The following is an 18,308-nucleotide window of genomic DNA, read 5'->3' on the forward strand; positions in this document are numbered from 1 at the left end:
GTGGTGGTTTGCACCTCCCCATGGGCCACGCGGAGCCTTGCCTGTCTGGGCTGGCAGGGAGCCATTGTTTGTTGAATGAACTCTTGGATGGTAATTTTTATTCTTTCTTTTTATGCGAAAGAGAGAGAGCGGTGCTACCATCCCCTCGTTTATGAACACGATCCCAACAAAAGAAACACCCCCAACTCTCATCCGCACCAACAAGTTCACCGAGGGGTTTCAGAACATCGTGGACGCCTACGGAGTTGGGAGCTACAGAGAGGTGAACCCAGGTCGGAAGCCCGAGGAGTTTTTGTCTGATCGCTGCCGCATCTGCCTGCAAGGATGCGGCCGATGCTTGCGAAAGCAGGCTCAGGCTCCCGTCGTGTCCGCCTGTCCATTCTCTTTCGGGAGTTCTGGAGAAAGTCGAGTGTTGGCATTAACTAGAATTTTCTGCCTCTGGCGAATCAAGTCTCTTGCTTTGCTTTCCCTGCAGCTCTCTTCACCATCATCACTTTCCCCTTTTTGTTCGCCGTGATGTTCGGAGACTTTGGACACGGCTTTGTGATGTTCTTATTTGCCCTCTTGCTGGTGTTGAATGAAAACCATCCCAGACTAAAGCAGTCACAGGAGGTAAGAGCATAGACACTCCCACGTGTTACACAGGGGTGGGTGATTAGTAGTCGTTCCCCTCTTTTTGACTAAACAGGGGACGTTTATCAAACGTGGGCGTCTGGCAGTAAGCATCCCTGACTGGGCCGGAAGGGGCATGGGCCTGTGGGCAGCGCTGGGGCGTCCCCTGCTCACGGCACCCGCTTCGCCCGCAGATTATGCGCATGTTTTTCAACGGCCGCTACATCCTGCTGCTGATGGGGCTGTTCTCCGTGTACACGGGCCTCATCTACAACGACTGCTTCTCCAAGTCGGTCAATCTGTTCGGCTCCGGCTGGAACGTGTCTGCCATGTACAGCTCCAGCCACGCCCCGGCGGAGCGCAGGAGGATGGTGCTCTGGAAGTAAGCGCGGCCCGGGCACCCTGCGCGGTGTTCGGGGGAAGAGCGTTTGCCGAGGCTCCTCCGTCCCCCGGCCGTGCGGCCGCTCACTCCGCTCTCTGTTACAGTGACTCCGTCGTCAGGCGCAGCAGGGTTTTGCAGTTGGACCCGAGTGTTCCTGGAGTGTTCCAAGGCCCTTACCCTCTTGGCATCGATCCCGTGAGTGTGCATTTTCCTCGTGGTGATCGCGGCTTCCTCTGGGGTGCCGCCTGGTTGTCATTGTCACGGGGCTCCCTCGGGCTCTTGGACGTGGTTCACGCCGTTGCGAACGGTGGGGAAGGTGCCCTGCGGCGGTTTCTGCGTGAGCTGCGGTGGCCCATGTGCGTCCCTAATGAACTTGGTTTAGAGACGAAGCTGAGCTGTCCCTTTGGGAAAGCAGGTCAGTGCAGAGGGGCAGCTGCACTCCGGCATGGTTCCTGACCTGTTTTTACTCTAGGGAGAGCCGGCCCTTCAGGAACCGTTTAATGCAGGCTGCTCCCTACGTTTCTTCTTTGTATGCGAGGATTATTATTATTATTTTTTACCCTTTGATCTAGAAAGAAATAGGATGGAGTTTTAGAACCTGAAAGGGAGCTCAGAGTTCTCAGGGTGCTTGTGGAAGTAGTTTTTGAAATGGTAAGTGTTGGAAAAGGAAGACGTAGCAGCAGGGGGCCAGGAAGGACTGCTGTCCCCCACAAGGTCATCCCCCCCCCCAATAGCACTCAGTGAGCCAGTTCCCCATCCCCACCCCCCACCCCTGCCTTCATTCCAGGCCTCCTCCAGGCTGAGGCACTGTTTTCCGGGACATGTCGGGCATCTTCTGGAGGAACCCTGGAAAGGGGAGCTTAGAGGCCAGCACAGAATTGGTCTGGGGGCACATGCTGTAACTGCGTACAGGAATGAGAAAACAGAATGACACAGGTCCAGCCTGCCTTCTTCCGAGCTGTCCAAGCCTCTGAATTGTTCTCTTCATTCTCACCTCTACACATAATTTGTATCATTCAACGTTTTTGCTTTCCGTCTTCATATAATTGGAAGCATGAAAAAACTTTTATAATAATTCCCTTTGGTTTTGGAGGCAAATTCCTAATAACGTGTGGCCTAACTTGAAGGAAAGAAACGTTTCTGAATAAAGGCCCCGAGGAAGAAAGTTCAAGTGGGTGTTTTGAGGGGGAGGAGGAGACTGAGGCATGGTACTGCTTCCTTTTGCTTTGGTTTAATTTTAAAAATCAACATTACTCTGAAATAGTTAAAAAATAGAGCCATGTGTGTACCTCGTGTATGTACAAGGTACAGCTCTCCTGAAAGGTCTCCCCCTCCCCGTCCTTATCCCCTCAGCCCCCCACCTCCAGCACGGGAACCGCAGAGGTTAGTCTCTTGTGTTGCCTCGCAGGTGTCTGTGAACATACAGATACACCTTTCTCTCCGCCCTTCTTTGCCTGAAAGATCATTCTGTGCCCAGTTGCGTTTAGCTTAGTCGCCGGACAGAGACTTCATGTTGCCGTTGCCGCGTCGCACTGTTGCTAGTTTTCCTGCTGTCCTGCCCCTCCTGCCCTCTGGGTCTCACTGCTGGCAGCAGGCTCTTCCCACGGGTCCAAACAGTCAAGCTGAAGTCAGCCGAGAGTCTTCTTTCTAAAGTCTTACTTGCACTTAAAAAGAACGAGTCTTTCTGTCCTAAGAGGTCCTATCTTCCTTTTCCTAATCCCCCCAAGTGAGGGACTCTCAGAATGATTTTGTCAGAGAGCGAGAGAAGCAGTCACAGTGGGCTCTGGCGGGGTTGGGACAGGAAGCCCCGGGGAGTCCCGCCGGAGTCCCTGGGCCTTATCAGCCGCCCCTGGGCCTTATCAGCAGCTTGGTTTGGCTGCTCTGCGCTTCTGCTTCCTTCCTTCCTCTCTCCCTCCTCCTTTTCTCTCTCCCCCCACCTCTCCCCGCTTCCTTGTTTTCTGTTAAACTTTATTACAAAATGCACATACACAGAATGTATAAAACATGTATGTAAAGTTACAACATGCATATTTGTATGGTCCCTGCCCAGGGTAAGGGCCCCGCTGTCCCCAGCTGTCCCCAGAGGGAACTTCCCACTCCTCCCCCCCAGCTCTGTGTTACTCTTTCTCTTGCACTTCCTTTTAGTATCGCTGCCGAGTCTTGGATCCCTAAACACAGTATTGTTTCATTTGGCGTCCTTTGAACTTTACCTTAAAGATAGAATTGTTTGTAATAGTCTGTGGCCCTGGTTTAAGAAAATCAGCGGTTCTCAGCTCAGAGGCATCAAGAAGAAAGTCTGAATGTTGCCTTCTTTTTAAATCTCTAGCTGCCTTTTGATTTAAGGGAGGAAAATGTGTCCAGTGTCACCTGTGTGCCCCCAAGCAGTTGAAGGAGGTTAAAGATGTCTTGTCTTGTTTTGTTTTGTCTTCAGATTTGGAACTTGGCCACAAACCGTCTCACTTTTCTGAACTCTTTCAAAATGAAAATGTCTGTGATTTTAGGAATTATTCACATGACTTTTGGAGTCATTCTGGGAATATTTAACCACTTGTAAGTACAGATTTTATTTTTAAAGCAGTATTTATAAGCCAAGCTTGGTATTTCTTAAACTTTGCTTCTTGAGAGTAGACTATATGGGTCTTAAAGGCAGCTGGTGTGGTGGTGTGTTGTTTCTTTGATTCGGTTTAATACAGGTGTTTGTTCAGTGGTTGGTTTATTTAGCAGCTGTTTATTGAGTATATAGCACACGGGGGCACTATACTGCATAGGGCACTGGTCTACACTCTGCACATCGAGTGGTACTAAAGACAGAATACAGGCTTTGCCCCCGTGGAGCCCGACACTTGAGGGAGGGAGGCATGCAACATGTACATTCCGATATATTTCTGGAACTGATTTTTGTTATGTTCTTTTTTCATTTTATAAATTAGAAAATTGTTTACCAGCACTAGTGTGTAAAGAGGAAGAGGTTGTATTTTCTTTTTTTTTTTTTAATTAAATTAAATTTTTTTTTTAAATTTTTATTCATTTTTTCAACAGAGGGAGCTCACAAGTAGGCAGAGAGGCGGACAGAGAGAGAGAGGAGGAAACAGGCTCCCCGCCAAGGAGAGACCCCGATGCGCAGCTCGATCCAAGTTCCCTGGGATCATGACCTGAGCCAAAGGCAGAGGCTTTAACCCTCTGAACCACCCAGGAGCCCTTTAATTTAATTTTTATTTTAGATTTGATTTATTTATTTGACACACAGAGAGAGAGAGATCACAAGTAGGCAGAAAGGCAGGCAGAGAGAGGGGGAAGTAGGCTCCCTGCTAAGCAGAGAGCCTGATGTGGGGCTCTATCCCAGGACCCTGGTATCACAACCTGAGCTGAAGGCAGAGGCTTAACCCACTGAGCCACTCAGGCGCCCCTATATTTTCTGACTCTAACTGGGTCTCACGATGAAACACCAGTATTTTCATTGTGCTTAAACTTGTTTTCTTCATGGACATACCTGAATCCTGTATGAGTTGTCAGAAGACTAAAGCTGTTCCACTGAGCTAGACCTTGTCACAGGGAATGGAAGAGTACTTTACTCTTTATTCTCTATCTCAGTCCAGACTGGCTCAGGGTTTGGTCGATTCCTTTTTCCCTAGGCATTTCCGGAAGAAGTTCAATATTTATTTGGTTTCCGTCCCAGAACTTCTCTTCATGCTCTGCATCTTCGGGTACCTCATCTTCATGATCGTCTATAAGTGGCTGGTGTACTCGGCCGAAACCTCCAGAGTTGCCCCGAGCATTCTGATCGAATTTATCAACATGTTTTTGTTCCCGGCTAGCGAAACAAACGGCCTGTACGCAGGGCAGGTGGGTAATGCTCCTTTCCACTCTCAGGAACTTAAAGGAAGTCCTCCCGAGAGCCTTTTTGTGTCGATTAGTGGGTGATGGAAAGTGCTTTCCACAGCCTTCCTGGGCCCGTAGGGGCTTCCTGTTTCTCTGGACGTGATCACATGAGCTGCCACCCTGCCCTGGACGCTGGGCTGGGGGATCTGGTCGAGCAGTGTTGTGCGAACTCGCTGCCACTCCTAGCTGTCTGAAGTGCTGGGAAGAAAGTGTATTTCTGGAGGGTTTCTGAGTGCTGGCGAATCCCCCTCTTTTTCTAGTTACTTTATTTATTTTTTTAAAAGATTTTTATTTATTTATTTGACAGAGATCACAAGTAGGCAGAGAGAGAGCAGGAAGCAAGTTCCCCACCAAGCAGGGAGCCCGATGGAGGGCTCAATCCCAGGATCCCAGGAGCACAACCTGAGCCGAAGGCAGAGGCCCCAGCCCACAGAGCCACCTAGGCGCCCAATATCCCTACTTTTCTTTTCTTTTTTTAAAAGTTTTTATTTATTTATTTGACAGAGAGAGATCACAAGTAGGCAGAGAGGCAGGCAGAGAGAGAGAGGGAAGCAGGCTCCCCACTGAGCAGAGAGCCCGATGCGGGGCTCGATCCCAGGACTCCAAGATCACAACCTGGATCAAAGGCAGAGGCCTGACCCACTGAGCCACACAGGCGCCACAGTATCCCTGCTTTTTAAAGAAAATGCGTTTAGTTTTGTTCTGAATCCTCTTTTAGCATTTTTCTCATGTAAAAGTGAATCCACTTACTATGTGCTCACGTTCCTTATGTCCTCTTTGGAATGATAATGAAAAAATCCAGAACAGGAATATAAAGAAATGAACAGCTTGTATTATATTCGCCCTCTTATGGTATTTTCAGAAAATTAATTAGCTGGAGTTTGAATCTGTCTAGAATTTTCTTACTCGTTCCTTAGATCGGAACCGAATGATACCGTCCCATTCTGTTGGCAGTGTTACTCTTTGGTTCTAGAATTCAGCTAGGAGTCTAGAAGACATGCACAAGCAGGAAGGATTTGGCTTATGTTTACATTCTGTTCCTTGTTACTGCGAAGAAGGAGACGCTGTCCTTGGTCTTCGCTCACCGGGTGGGCCTGGGACCGGTTAGCACTGTCCTTGCATCCTAATGGGCTTCCTCCCCTCCACGCCCGCAGGAGCATGTGCAGAGACTGCTGCTGGCCGTCACCGCGCTGTCTGTCCCCGTCCTCTTCCTAGGAAAACCGCTCTTCTTGTTGTGGTTGCACAACGGGCGCAGCTGCTTCGGAGTGAGCAGGGTAAGCGTGAGTCGGGAGCATGTGCGTAGGCGGCGAGCCGAGTCCGCTTTCAGGTTGTACAAGGAGGAGCCCAGGGGACGCCTTTCGGAGGGTCCGAGAGTCCTGACTTCAGGCCAGAGCCTCCTTCCTTCGGCCTGCTGTGGCCCGTGCTCCAGAAGCTTCTATAGTACGTCACCCTTGCCCCAGCGAGCAGCGGGGTCTGTGGGGAGTTGGAGCCAAGTCCTTCAGCTCGGTTACTGTCGTTAAAGCGCTTCTGTGCCTTGATTTTGATTCTTGATTTTTTTTTCTTTAAAGTGGTTTTTTTAAAAAATGTAACTAATTATAGAAAACATGGAACGTAGAGAAAGCGGGGCCCTCTTCTGTCCCTCTGTTACAGCCAGGGTCACCCTTTTGCTAGATTTCTTTCTAGATTGTTTTCCTGTGTGTCTGCTTTCTCATTTTACTTCTTTAAAATCTACTGTGATAGAACAGATATAACAGATGTTTCCATTGTAACTTTCTGTGAGTGTGCGGCCCGGGGCACCAGGCACATTGCCAGGGCTGTGCGGCCGCTGCCCCCACCCGACTCCAGAGCTCTGTCATCCTCCCCAGCGGGGACCCTGGCCCCGAGATGCTGACCCCCCACTCTCCTCCCCGGCCCCTCTGCCTGCTGTTGCTGGGGTTCGACTCCTCCCTGTGTGCGTGGACCCACACCGCATCTGTCCTTCTGTGACTGCCGGTGTCACTGAGCACCATGGCTCCAGCTTTACCCCTGTCACCCCTTCTAAGGCTCAGTCACATTCTGTTGCGTGGCGAGACCGCATTCTGTTTGTCAGTCTGTCCATTCGTCAGCGGATGCTTGCATTGTTGCTGCCGTTTAGCTTTTGTGGCTATGCTGCTGGGAGCCTGGGCGTATGAGACTCTGTTCCAGCCCTTGCCGGCAGTGCTCTTGGATACGTATCTGGAAATGGAGCTGTGGGATCACGTAGAGGGGGTTTAATTTTCCGAGGCCCCATCGCCGTTCTCCACGGCAAGTGCACTGCTTCACATTACTGCTGGCGGGGGGAGCAGAGAGCCGGTTCCTCTGCACCGCATGGAGACTTACTGGTCTTTTAATAACAGCCATCTTAATCGGGGGGGGGGGGAGGTGGGGGAGTACTCGTGGCCTTGCAAAGAACTTTTTAATTTAATTTAATTTAATCTTTTTGATTTCAAGTTTTTATGTAAGTTCTGTTTAATTAACACATACAATACAATTGGTTTCAGCAGTAGAATTGAGTGATTCCTCACTTACACACAACACCCAGCGCTCCCCGCAACAGATGCCCCCCCTTCAGGCCCGTCCCCCATCTAGCCCATCCCCCGTCTAGTCTGTCCCCTACCAACCCTCAGTTTGTCCTCGGTTTGTTCTCTGTTGTTAAGCGTCTCTTAACGACTTTTTTATTCTCAAAGAACTGAGTCCTTAAGAGAAAGGAAGGGGCTCTGATGTTGGATTTGTCCCGCCCTCACGATTTCCAAGGCAATGACTCTGCCTTCTTTTGGTTGTTGTCAGAGTGGTTACACGCTTATAAGAAAAGACAGTGAGGAAGAGGTTTCTCTGCTGGGAAGCCAAGACATAGAAGAAGGAAATAACCAGATGGAAGATGGATGCAGAGAAATGACATGCGAAGAGGTAATTGTCTCTGTTACTGTTGAAAACACTCCACTGGAAGCCAAGCTCTCTGGTGCCTGGCTGGCTCAGTCGGTCGATCTCAGGGTGGTGAGTTCGAGCCCCACGTTGGCATAGAGTTTGCATTAAAAAAAAGAGAGAGAGAGAGAGAGAAGAAAAAGCAACTAAGCTTTCATGGAGGTAATCACCATGAGAATGATGATAATAATCATCTTAAAAAACAAAGAGAAACAACTCCAGACACGGTCACACAAGCTTCCCAGACGCTGCTTTGGTCATTCTGTTCGTCAGAAGGTTCTTCTCATTTTGCTTCTTCAGCTCTGTGGTGGGATTTGTAGCGTTACTATCACGTGCTGTCATGGGAAGTGACTTAAGATGTCATGAGCTTTGCTTTTGGAAGGTTTTGGTCTCAGAACTTTTTCCTGGTTGTAAGGAGGAGGCAGCCTATTTGACCCCGGCTTTAAGGGCAGCCTGCTGACTGGCTCCCGTCAGGACAGGAGCCGTGTGAGCTCCAGGCTTAACTGGTTTGTGGGTCTCCAACTCCAAGAAGTCTGGGAACTTCTTGGTTCTTTGCAAGTTTGTTTTCCGTTCTGAAGCCAGTTGGCCCCCCGATTTTGGAACCTTGGCCACAGCTAGTGCTGACTGATTTTCTTCAGTCTTTCAGTAAGAGAGAAAAGTGCTCTTGACTGATTGTTACATTAGGAAGAATCCCCAGGACGTACTGGGACGATCTGTCTGGGGTCACTCTCCATCCGCAGACCAAAAGCTGCTCGGGTCGTCTGCATGGGCCGCTGTAGCACAGAAACCAACTGCCAGAAGTCCAGGTTCAAGATGTTGGTGGGGCTGGTTTCTCTTCCTTGGCTTGTGGACGGCTGCCTTCTCAGTGTGTCCTCACGGGGCCTTGTCCTCTGTGGGCATGTGTCTCTTCTTGTAAGGACACCCACCCTTAGGATCTCTCTTCACCTTAATATTCCCCTTCAAGGCCTTGTCACCAGACACAGTCACACTGGGGGTCAGGGCTGTAACACAGGAATTTGGAGGGGGACACAGTTTAGCCCTTGAGCTGGCGCTGGGGGTTTGGGATCAGTGGCGGGAGAAGCAGATCCCCCCCAGAGAAGGGAGACACAGTCCTGGCCACACACAGCTGAGCCGTTTTGCTGCTTCATGTTCGTGGAAGCTTCCTTTGGTCATCCGATAAAGACTGAACAAAATTTCTTATAATCAACATTTTATAATTATTATGTAATTGAGTGTTTTGATTTGGGACGATTAATGATTCCCAAGATCATAACAAAGACCAAGCAGCAGAGCTGGGAGAGTGTCGGGGGCCTCCTTCCCAGGGTCGCGCAGCCTTTTCACCATCAGGGGCCCCTCTTCACAGTTTCTCTTTGTGAGGCTTGCGTTTACCTCTCAGACATGCGCAGGTAGCCAGAGTCTAGCTCCTGAGTCACCCTGGGCTGTGAGGGTGCCCTAGGGGAAACTGAGGCCGGGAGCGCTGCTGTGTAGGTCACAGAGTGGTCTGTGGTAGAGCTGTTAGTGGAGCTCGGAGCTTTGCTTCACTGTTCCTCATGCTCTGGGTGTTGTCCCCAACATCGCAGATGCCTCTTCTGTCACCGAGAGCGAGGGGGCGGAAGTGGGACACAGGGTAACTTGTGGGAGCGCGCGGGCAGTACACTGGCCCTAACACATGTGTGATCTCTCCCAGTTTAATTTTGGAGAAATATTAATGACCCAAGTGATTCATTCCATCGAGTACTGCCTGGGATGCATCTCCAACACCGCTTCCTACCTGAGGCTCTGGGCGCTCAGTTTGGCTCACGCACGTAAGTCTTCGCTCAGACCCGCAGTTCCCCAACTCTGTGCTGAGACACCCCACCGTGCCACAGGGAACCCCCAGGGAGGCGCTGTGGGCCATCTCATGTATCCGAGGAAGCACAGTCCCATCTTTCAGATGCTGTGTGAACTAGTGTTGTGTGGGGACAGAGCCAGCCCGACCCCAGGTTGGGTCAAGTCCTCTCTCTGAGAGGCAGGCCTCGGATTTTTCTGGCATGCCCCGTCTTTCTCAGGGTTTGAGATGATCAGGGGCTGCTTAGCCTCAGGGGCTGGTTCACTTTGACACGAGAAGCAGATCACATCTGGAGTGTGATAAATAAAGCGTGTGTATTATTTCGTGGGTAATAAGTCAGAATTGTCAAAAGGAAACCTGGTCCCGTGAGCTAATGGCGGTGCCTCGGCGCGTGTGAACAGAAGTGAACTCTGCCAACTGCCTCCGCCCGCAGAGTTGTCCGACGTCCTGTGGACCATGCTGGTGCGTGTGGGCCTCCGAGTGGACACCACGTACGGAGTCCTGCTGCTGCTGCCGGTCATCGCGCTCTTTGCAGTTTTGACAATTTTCATCCTTTTGATCATGGAAGGCCTTTCTGCATTTCTTCACGCCATACGCCTCCACTGGTGAGTTCAAAATTTAGCTTTGAGACTGTTACTTAAAAAGAAGGAACCCCCTTCCTACGTGTAGATATATATAACCCGCACAGATCTGGCCACTTCAGGGAGGCTGGTGCTTGCCTTCCCGACCCTGGGATCTGGATTCAGATCCCCCGAGTTAAAATGGTATTTTGTTTCTGAAATATTATCACTGACAACTAAAAGCAGGTTTATGCTTGCTGGATACCTCCGTGTGCTTAATGCTTTTAATTCATTTGGGGTCTGAAAAATCCCTTTATCTTATTGTAAAATAAAGTAAAAATTCTTACATATTTCTTAACATATAACTATTTCTAGTATATATCGGCTTACTTGTGTGTGTGAAAGTACCAGAGTGCAGAGAGAGGCGCGTCTGTGTGGAGTGCGGGAGGTGGCCTGATGGGTTTGTGTTTCTGTTACACACGGAGAAAGGCGACATGGGGCACATACAACATACAACATACAACAATGTATTTTGTTTAAGTCAAAACATTTGTGCCATGAGAGCATGTACAGAAGGGAAGCAGCTTCAGCACAGGAAATTTGGTTTTTTTTGTTTGTTTTTATTTGTTTTTTAACTTACACATGTTGTTTTAAGAGATGTTGGAAGTGTTATTCACAATCTTTCATTGACACACTGAATTTTTTTTTTTTTTTTTTAGGGTAGAATTTCAGAACAAGTTCTACATTGGTGCAGGCACCAAATTTGTTCCTTTCTCATTCAGACTGCTTTCGTCGAAATTCAGTGACGACGTGGCATGATCACGTTGCCGTACCTAACGAGCTGTCAGATTTATGGAGAATTATCATGTTACAGAATTTCACTTATGTCAGATTTACGATAGGAAAAATTCCGTCTTCATTGATTGCCTTATGATATAGCCAAATAATTCTGTAAGATATACCTCTTCCTCTGTTAAATATTTTGTAAAGTTTATCAACTTCAGATCTCTAAATTTCTTTCAGTTTTTACAATGAGCAAATATAAGTCAAGGCCCAAAGTTACGTTTAAGTTATTTTTAAAAATACAGGCTTGGGGGAGAGAAGCAGTTTTGAACGGCTCATTGAAAATGGTCTTAGATACTCAATTCCTTTTCACCCTATTAAAAAACAAAAAGTCATTCTGTTGCTTGACGTTGTCAGATAATATTTTCCAACAGCTAAGGTTAAGTATAATTTTTTAAAAAATTTAATGACGGATAATCAAAAGATTCACGTTCTGCCTGATTACAAGTATGTAAACATTTTTTTACTGTATGCTGTCTAGGCCTGCAAGTAGGGGACTGTTTCTACAATTTTGTCTTGTTTTAATAATTGGGGAAAATGGGATAAAATAACGAACAACAGATGGTTATCCCACTTGTATATTTTTAAAAATATTCTAATCCTGTTATCCTTATGTAAAGCCAATTATGAGAATTGTATGTTTGAAAGATAAAACTGTATCCTGAGCCTTAAAACCCAGCGTGACTGTAGAAGATACAATGTGGATGTGATTTGAACTTAGAGACCAGTTTAGCTGATGTTACTGAACCAAAAGGGGTTTATATTGATGAAGGGAAGAGCAAAAAGTAGTGTTTTGTATATTTTTATAACAAAATATAAATTAAGATATTTTACCATGAAGAGACTGCACCTCTCCTTGAGAACAGTATGATTATAATTTTTTACTTTCAGACTAATTCTAAATAAAGGTCTGATAAAGGAATTTAGAGTTAATTTAAACTTTCAAACACTGTTCGGATCAATTGAAAATTAATTCTTATTATCTGTAGTTTAAATTCATCTGTTCACGTGACATTCAGTTTTGAATGAATGTGGGTCAGTCCTACTGAACATTTTAACCTGTCCAGACAGTCCCTGACTCAACAATCGTTCGATTCAGTGAATTTTGATTGAATCATGGTGCGAAAGCCATACACATTCTTGGAATTTCGTATCTAGACCTTGTCGCGGTCCTGTGCTCTCTTGTGATGCGGGGTTGCGGCCACTGCTCCTCATCAGCCCTACGATCACGAGGGTCCCAGATGCCCCCGAACCCTCACGGCTGAGCCGTCTGTTGCTGTCAGCGTGGGAGTCAAGAAATGACACGAGGGAGTCGACACTTCTTTATAGAACAGGCTTCGTGGTGGGTGATTTTGTCCAGCAGGAGGCTCGTGTCGTGCCCTGCGCACGCGGAAGGTGGGCTGGAGGTTGGCTGTGCTAGATGCGTTTTCAACTTAGCAGATTTTCAACTTACGCGGAGACCCATTGTAAGTCAAGGAAGATTTATATTCTTGTAAATTACGTTCATTTTTCGTATTTTACTGTAGTTGATCTTAGGTAATTATTTTCAAAAAGAAATCTGCGGCGTTCTTACTTCCGTAACGTTCTGAGGAAGGCGCACAAGAAGGCCGATTTGTCACCGCACTGCTTCACCTGGCTGGTGGCAGAGGTTGGAATTTACGTCCCAAGCTGAGCTTCCGGGAGCCTGGAGTCTAAGCGTATCTTCTCAGGGAACGTCAAGACCGGTTTGCTGAGAGGCAGGGACTGAGCACGCTGACCTGGGACTCCACCATGAAACCTTTCTAAGTGTAGTAAACGCGCCGGGCTGCTTCTAAGTGAGCGGTTTCCCAAAGCCGGTTTGGAGGGGCTGCGTTTTGTCCGTCCTGTTACAGTGTCAGACCTAAAACAGTGCTGATGAGGCTCTGGGAATTGATTCTGCCCTCAGAGTTCAGTTTCCCCGGCAAGGGGTAATGTTGGTTGCACACTTTTTTGGAGGGGACACCAAATCTCAGTAACACTGCTCAGGTCGCAGACTTGTCCCTACCCGCTGGCATCTTGATTACTGCTTACTCCAAGGAACTGCGGTAAGAAAATGGTAACTAATTCATCCCTGGGAAACCCCCGATTTCAGGGCACCATTAACTGATTTGTAAACAAGGGACATGCGGCGTCTGCTGGAATCTTTTAGGGCCCCCTCTGGTAACTTGTTACAGGCCAGTTGGTCATTCTTAAGGAACAGCTCTTATCAGGATATAGAACAGAGAGGGCAGAGTCATTTCTTAAATTGAAACCTATGTAGTAGTTACGTAAGCTACCTTATTCTATGAAAAAAAAAAAAAAACAGTTGTATAACTTCTGTGAGAGAACTCTCTAGAAATAGAGTTTGATGATGTCTTTCAGGCACCAGGGGACTTTTTTTTTTTCCCTCCCTAAAGCTATAGGTTCCAATGTCAGGTTACCAGAGTGGTTGCTGCACTTAATTTTTAAGCTGTTTGGTAGAACTATTCCACGTACAGTTTCCAAGACAAGACTTCATTCCCTTAATAGCAAATATCCAGAGGAAAAATGGTCAGTTGTCTGGGGAATGACATATATCTGTGTGTTTTCCCAAAGAGGACATGGCATGACGGCCACCTTTTCCAGTTTTGATTCAGGTGTTCACTCTGTGTCTTAATGCAATCCTAACACAAACATCCAAGGGATTTCTTCAGGAAACAGAATTTGATTTCGTCCTGTGAGAGTAAGGAATGTCCCCGTGGTGACATAGTTGTGATCAGTTAAGTAACCCAAAGCGTGTTCTGATGATCTCGGTGAGCTTTCCATTCATTGCAGATTGGACTTTGAAAAGATGCACCTTTTACCGAATGCTGTTCTGTCCTTGGTTTCAGGGTGGGTATTTTATTAAAATATTCTGTTCTCAGTTTTCAGCCTGCTGTAGCTTAATAAGCCATAGAATATAGCTTAGGTAACTTTTATGATATTTATGAGTTAAATATTCAGACATTTTAGGACCTGATTCATTTTGGAAAACAAAAACAAAACTGTAACTGGTCTGCAGTCTGCATTTAGAAACAGTAATTTCTTCATTAAAATGTTAAAGCCAAATTTGCTTGCATGCCATCTGGTACATCTCCAGTAAGGTTATTAAGAAACCTTAATTCAGGATGATGAAAGTAAGGCAGTTCCAAGTAATAGTTTTCCAACAGCCAGGTCATTGATGCTGAGCTTTGGTTTAGAATTGTAAGAAAGACTTCAAACATTCCACTTGTTCCTTGATGGGAAAATCCAACAGGAAGGCTAAGTTCTTAGGGTCAGCCTTGTCCTAAAGAGACTCAACTGTTGGGGGTGGGGTGGGTAGTGGATCACAGTCACTAAGTGAAAGCTCCACAAATGCATGAAAAAAATTTTTGCATCTTTCTATCAGTATTGAACTTCCTTTTACTAATGAAAAATAAATATATTTTTTAAAACATGGGTGTTTTGCTTCTTTATATCTGGGCTTGGCTGGAGGGTCAGAGTGCTTGGCCCCTCTCCTGATCCCAAATGCCAGAAGTCAGTTGTCCCTTCTTGGGTCTCCCTCTTCTCCAATACCTTGTGCTGCAGGAAGGAACCTGTCCCTTCTTGAACTCTTGGAGAAGTATTTGCCCTTCTGAGGCCCTTTGATCCACAGTGGCTGGGGGCTTGGACTGTCAGCCTCGCCTCTGATTCTGCCCCTGCCACCTCCGAGACAGGGTCGCCTTCACCTTGAGCCCTCCCGCCCCCCCGCCCCGTCACCTGGCTGGCCTCGGCCGGCTTAGGGGCACCATGGGCGGGACGCTCCCCGGCGGAGGTCCGCAGTCGGCTGCCCGGTTGCCCCGGCAGCTCCCTGCCGGCCTCGTCTCGGCGCGTCCCGGGAGCGAGTGTGCCGCCGCGCTGCTCCGCTCGGTTCCCAGGTGGGAAGGGCCGGCTTGGGTCCGGACGGGGCTGGGCGCCACCCTCCGGGCTCCGGGTCCGCGCCGCTGCGGGCGCGGGGACGGAGGCGGGCGCGCCCCGGGGCGGTGCGGACCCGCGCCCGGTGGCCGTTGCCGGGGCGCCCGTTGCCAGGGGCGTCGTTGCCACGGACGCCGCCCGTCGCTGGGCTCCTGGGGCGCCATCGGGCCCTGCGCGGCGCCATGGACGACCTGCGGGTGCTGTGGATGCGCGACCGCATCTACACGGCCTTCGGCCTCACAGACCCCAAGCTCTTCGAGGAGCTGCTGAACCGCAACGACGGCGAGGTGGAGGACCTCATCCTGCACTTCCTCAACCAGACCAGCGACGAGGAGGGCGCCTTGCCGCTCTTCTTCTACCGCAGGGTGGTGCCCGAAGAGGTGGAGGTGGAGATCGGTGAGCCTCCCCGACGCCGCCCGGACTTCCCGCCGCTCGCCGGCCGCTTTCCGAGCCGCGTGCGCTGACACCTGCTTAGCCCAGTGTCCCCAGCTGGATGGCCCCGTTCTAGGCAGAAGCAGATCTCAGACCCCGGGTTCAATCCTGGGCCCTCGGACGGGTGCTCGAAAGTCTGCCTTGGACTGTGAACGGTTTCTGCGCTGTCTCAGATTCGCTTCCCCATTCTGTCCCTCGTTTCCTGGCTCTTCTGCCACCGTCGCCCCGTCGCGAGAATGCCATCGCACCCCCCGCGGAGCATCCTGTCCCTAGAGACTCACAGTCTGCCCATCCTGGAGGCACAGGGAGGCGTTGGGTTCTGGATGGAGGTGGGGAGGGGGTCCTCCCCCGGCCCCAGCTCCGTGGCTCCCATTGTCACTCTCCGCTTATTAAGACACTTGGGCAGTTTCGTTGGCTCCTTTATGGGGCTCTGGCCTGTCCACAGGACCTGGAGTCGGGCCACTGCCGGCCCCTTCATCCCTCCTTTCTTTCTCACTCTATCTCTGCCCCAAGCAAGACTTCTCTCGGCTCCCAGTTAAACATTATAGGAATGGCGACAAGTAGATGCTGGTGTGGGTGGTGGCCGGAAAGAGGGGTGTCTGCAACTAACCGCAGCTAGCCCAGGGCGCTGTTCTAATAGGTAGGCCTGCGTTTCTAGACATAACAAAATGGAATCAGGCTGTCTATGTCACGAAAGGACTCACTTAAATTTTAAAAAAATGACACTAAGTATTGCTGAAGGGCATCCTCTCAAGGATTCGCATGACACAGAATTATATAAAGTAAGGCGTGAAAAGGCAAGCCCTCACTATCCCTTAAGTCCCACTCCCGTTCCTGTAGGTAAGCACTACAGTTAGTCGTGTGTCCTGCCAGATCCTTCCCGGAATCAATCAAGCAAGCAATCATCTGTATCTTCTCTATATAATAATACATAATTTCTAAAGTCAATCATACTATATATATTATTTTGTGACATGTCTCCCTCAAGTACATCTTGAGAATTTTTCATATCAATACCTATAGATCTATCTACCTTTAATAGGTTTTAAGTACATTGATATACCATATTTTATTTATCCATTCCATAAATAAAATATTTACCTTTCCATAGTATTTTTTTTTCCCACAAACAAGGTAACAATACCCATGCATCTTTGTGCCTTGTATATTTCCGTGGGAGAGGTTTAAGAAAGAATTGCGGGTTTCCTAGGTGTGTGCATTTACACAATGGGGGTAGGTTGCCAAACTCGTCTGGAGAAAGGGTCTGCCTGTCCACACCCAACAGTAGCCAGGTGCCTGTCAGCCACCAGTCCTGCCCGCATTAGAACTGTCCATCTTTTTCATATATGCCAATCCCATAGATGATGGGGACTGCGCTTGCTTAATTTATAGTACATTTTTGAAAACAATTATTTATTAGACACACACCCCGCGGTGGGGGAGGTGCAGAGGGAGAATCGTGAACCAGACTCCCTGCTGAGTGAGGGGCTCCACCTGGCGCTGATCTCAGGACTCTGGTATCATGATCTGAGCTGAAGGCAGATGTTAACCCACGGAGCCACCCAGGTGCCCCCTATATTACATTTTAAATAATAATTAGTGGAGTTGAGCCTTTTTTTTTAATGCCTGCTGATTGCTTGGATTTCTGGGGCCTCATGGAACCATCCGGTCATTCTGCGACCTTGACTTTCATCTCCGGGGGAATTGGCACAGGTCTTCCTTTGGTGCCACTTAGACGTGTCTGGGGTAACTGGGACATTTCGATGTGACTGCGTTGGTTCGGAAAGCGGCGCCAGTCCAGGAGGGCAGGGAAGGAGGAGCAAGGAGGCAGAAGGTTCCAGACGGGCAGGCAGCAGGTGTAACAACGCCGGGAGCTCGCACCCGAGGCCTCTTAACGCGAGAGGAGGGGGTCTCCCTCCGCCCGCCAGCAGCTTAGGGTGCGCGGCAGGGTCGCCGGGAGTCCGCGCACCCGCCGAGCTGCACCCAAGGGTGGAAGGGGTCGGGGCTCCCCATCCTCGCCCTGACCTTCCCCCGGGACTGTCGCAGGCGCGGGGCTCGGGGGAGCAGTGGCCTCCGGTGTCTCATGGGGTGGGACAGCCACGTGTAATTTCTTCCTTCCACGCTGGAGGCGGTCAAGAGGGCGACGTGGTGCCTGCAGCGACGGTGGCCGAGGCGACCGAGGCGACGGAGGAGGAAGGCGAGGAGGAAGAAGAGGATGCTCAGAAAGTCGAGGAGGGGGGTGAGTCAGGCGAGGAGGGGGGCGGGGGCGCGGTGCCGGGTCCGGAGCGCGGTGCTGGCTGTGGGGGGCGCGGGATCCGCACCCTGGGGGCAGCCCTCTGCCCTGCGGCCTCAGTGGGCCGTGCAGGGGTGGGCGGCTTTTTTCCTTTCCCCCTTTCCCTTCCTTTCCGTTGTTACGTGATTTCATTTTATTTCTGGGGCCTTTCTACTATTATCTAACTGAGCTTTCTTTTTGCCTCTCATTCCTGAAATTGTTTTACCTTTTTTGGGGGGGAGGCAGTTGCATGTATTATTTAAAAATTTTATTAAGTTTTTAAACTTAATTTCAGTGTAGCTAACTTTCTATTAGCGTCAGGTGCACAGAATCGTGCTTCAGCGCCGCGGTCCATCCCCCGTGCTCCTCAGGACGTGTGCCCTCCTCCGCGCACCTGCCTCCCCTCTGATAACCATCGCTGTGTGCTCTGCAGTTAAGGGTTTGTTTCTTGGTTTGTCTCTTTTTTCCTTCGTTCCTTTTTGTTTCTTAAATGCCACATATGAATGAAATCATTGGATACTGGTCTTCCCCGACTGACTTATCTCACTGAACAGTCTACTCTCTGGCTCCCTCTGTGTTGTGGCCCATGGCAAGCTCTCGTTCTTTTCTAGG

The 18,308-nt window shown here is 49.2% G+C and overlaps 2 protein-coding genes across 2 annotated transcripts in view; both read left to right on the forward strand.

Moving 5' to 3' along the window:
• The window catches only part of ATP6V0A2 (ATPase H+ transporting V0 subunit a2), a 37,186-nt gene extending 22,693 nt beyond the window's left edge, over positions 1-14,493 (forward strand). The window contains exons 10-20 of the mRNA XM_044243513.1: positions 122-272; positions 476-612; positions 807-994; positions 1,099-1,189; positions 3,426-3,544; positions 4,627-4,837; positions 6,028-6,147; positions 7,679-7,798; positions 9,501-9,618; positions 10,075-10,246; positions 10,921-14,493. Of these exons, the coding sequence (XP_044099448.1) occupies positions 122-272; positions 476-612; positions 807-994; positions 1,099-1,189; positions 3,426-3,544; positions 4,627-4,837; positions 6,028-6,147; positions 7,679-7,798; positions 9,501-9,618; positions 10,075-10,246; positions 10,921-11,020 (1,527 nt within the window). The 3' untranslated portion in view covers positions 11,021-14,493. The remainder of the gene's footprint in view (positions 1-121; positions 273-475; positions 613-806; positions 995-1,098; positions 1,190-3,425; positions 3,545-4,626; positions 4,838-6,027; positions 6,148-7,678; positions 7,799-9,500; positions 9,619-10,074; positions 10,247-10,920) is intronic.
• Positions 14,494-15,174: 681 nt separating this feature from the next.
• DNAH10 (dynein axonemal heavy chain 10) overlaps positions 15,175-18,308 on the forward strand; it is a 136,186-nt gene continuing 133,052 nt past the window's right edge. The window contains exons 1-2 of the mRNA XM_044244403.1: positions 15,175-15,388; positions 17,553-17,663. Coding sequence (XP_044100338.1) covers positions 15,175-15,388; positions 17,553-17,663 — 325 coding nt within the window. The remainder of the gene's footprint in view (positions 15,389-17,552; positions 17,664-18,308) is intronic.

The sequence above is a fragment of the Neovison vison genome, chromosome 3, assembly GCF_020171115.1.
Source record: "Neovison vison isolate M4711 chromosome 3, ASM_NN_V1, whole genome shotgun sequence".
NCBI classification, from domain to species: Eukaryota; Metazoa; Chordata; class Mammalia; order Carnivora; family Mustelidae; genus Neogale; species Neogale vison.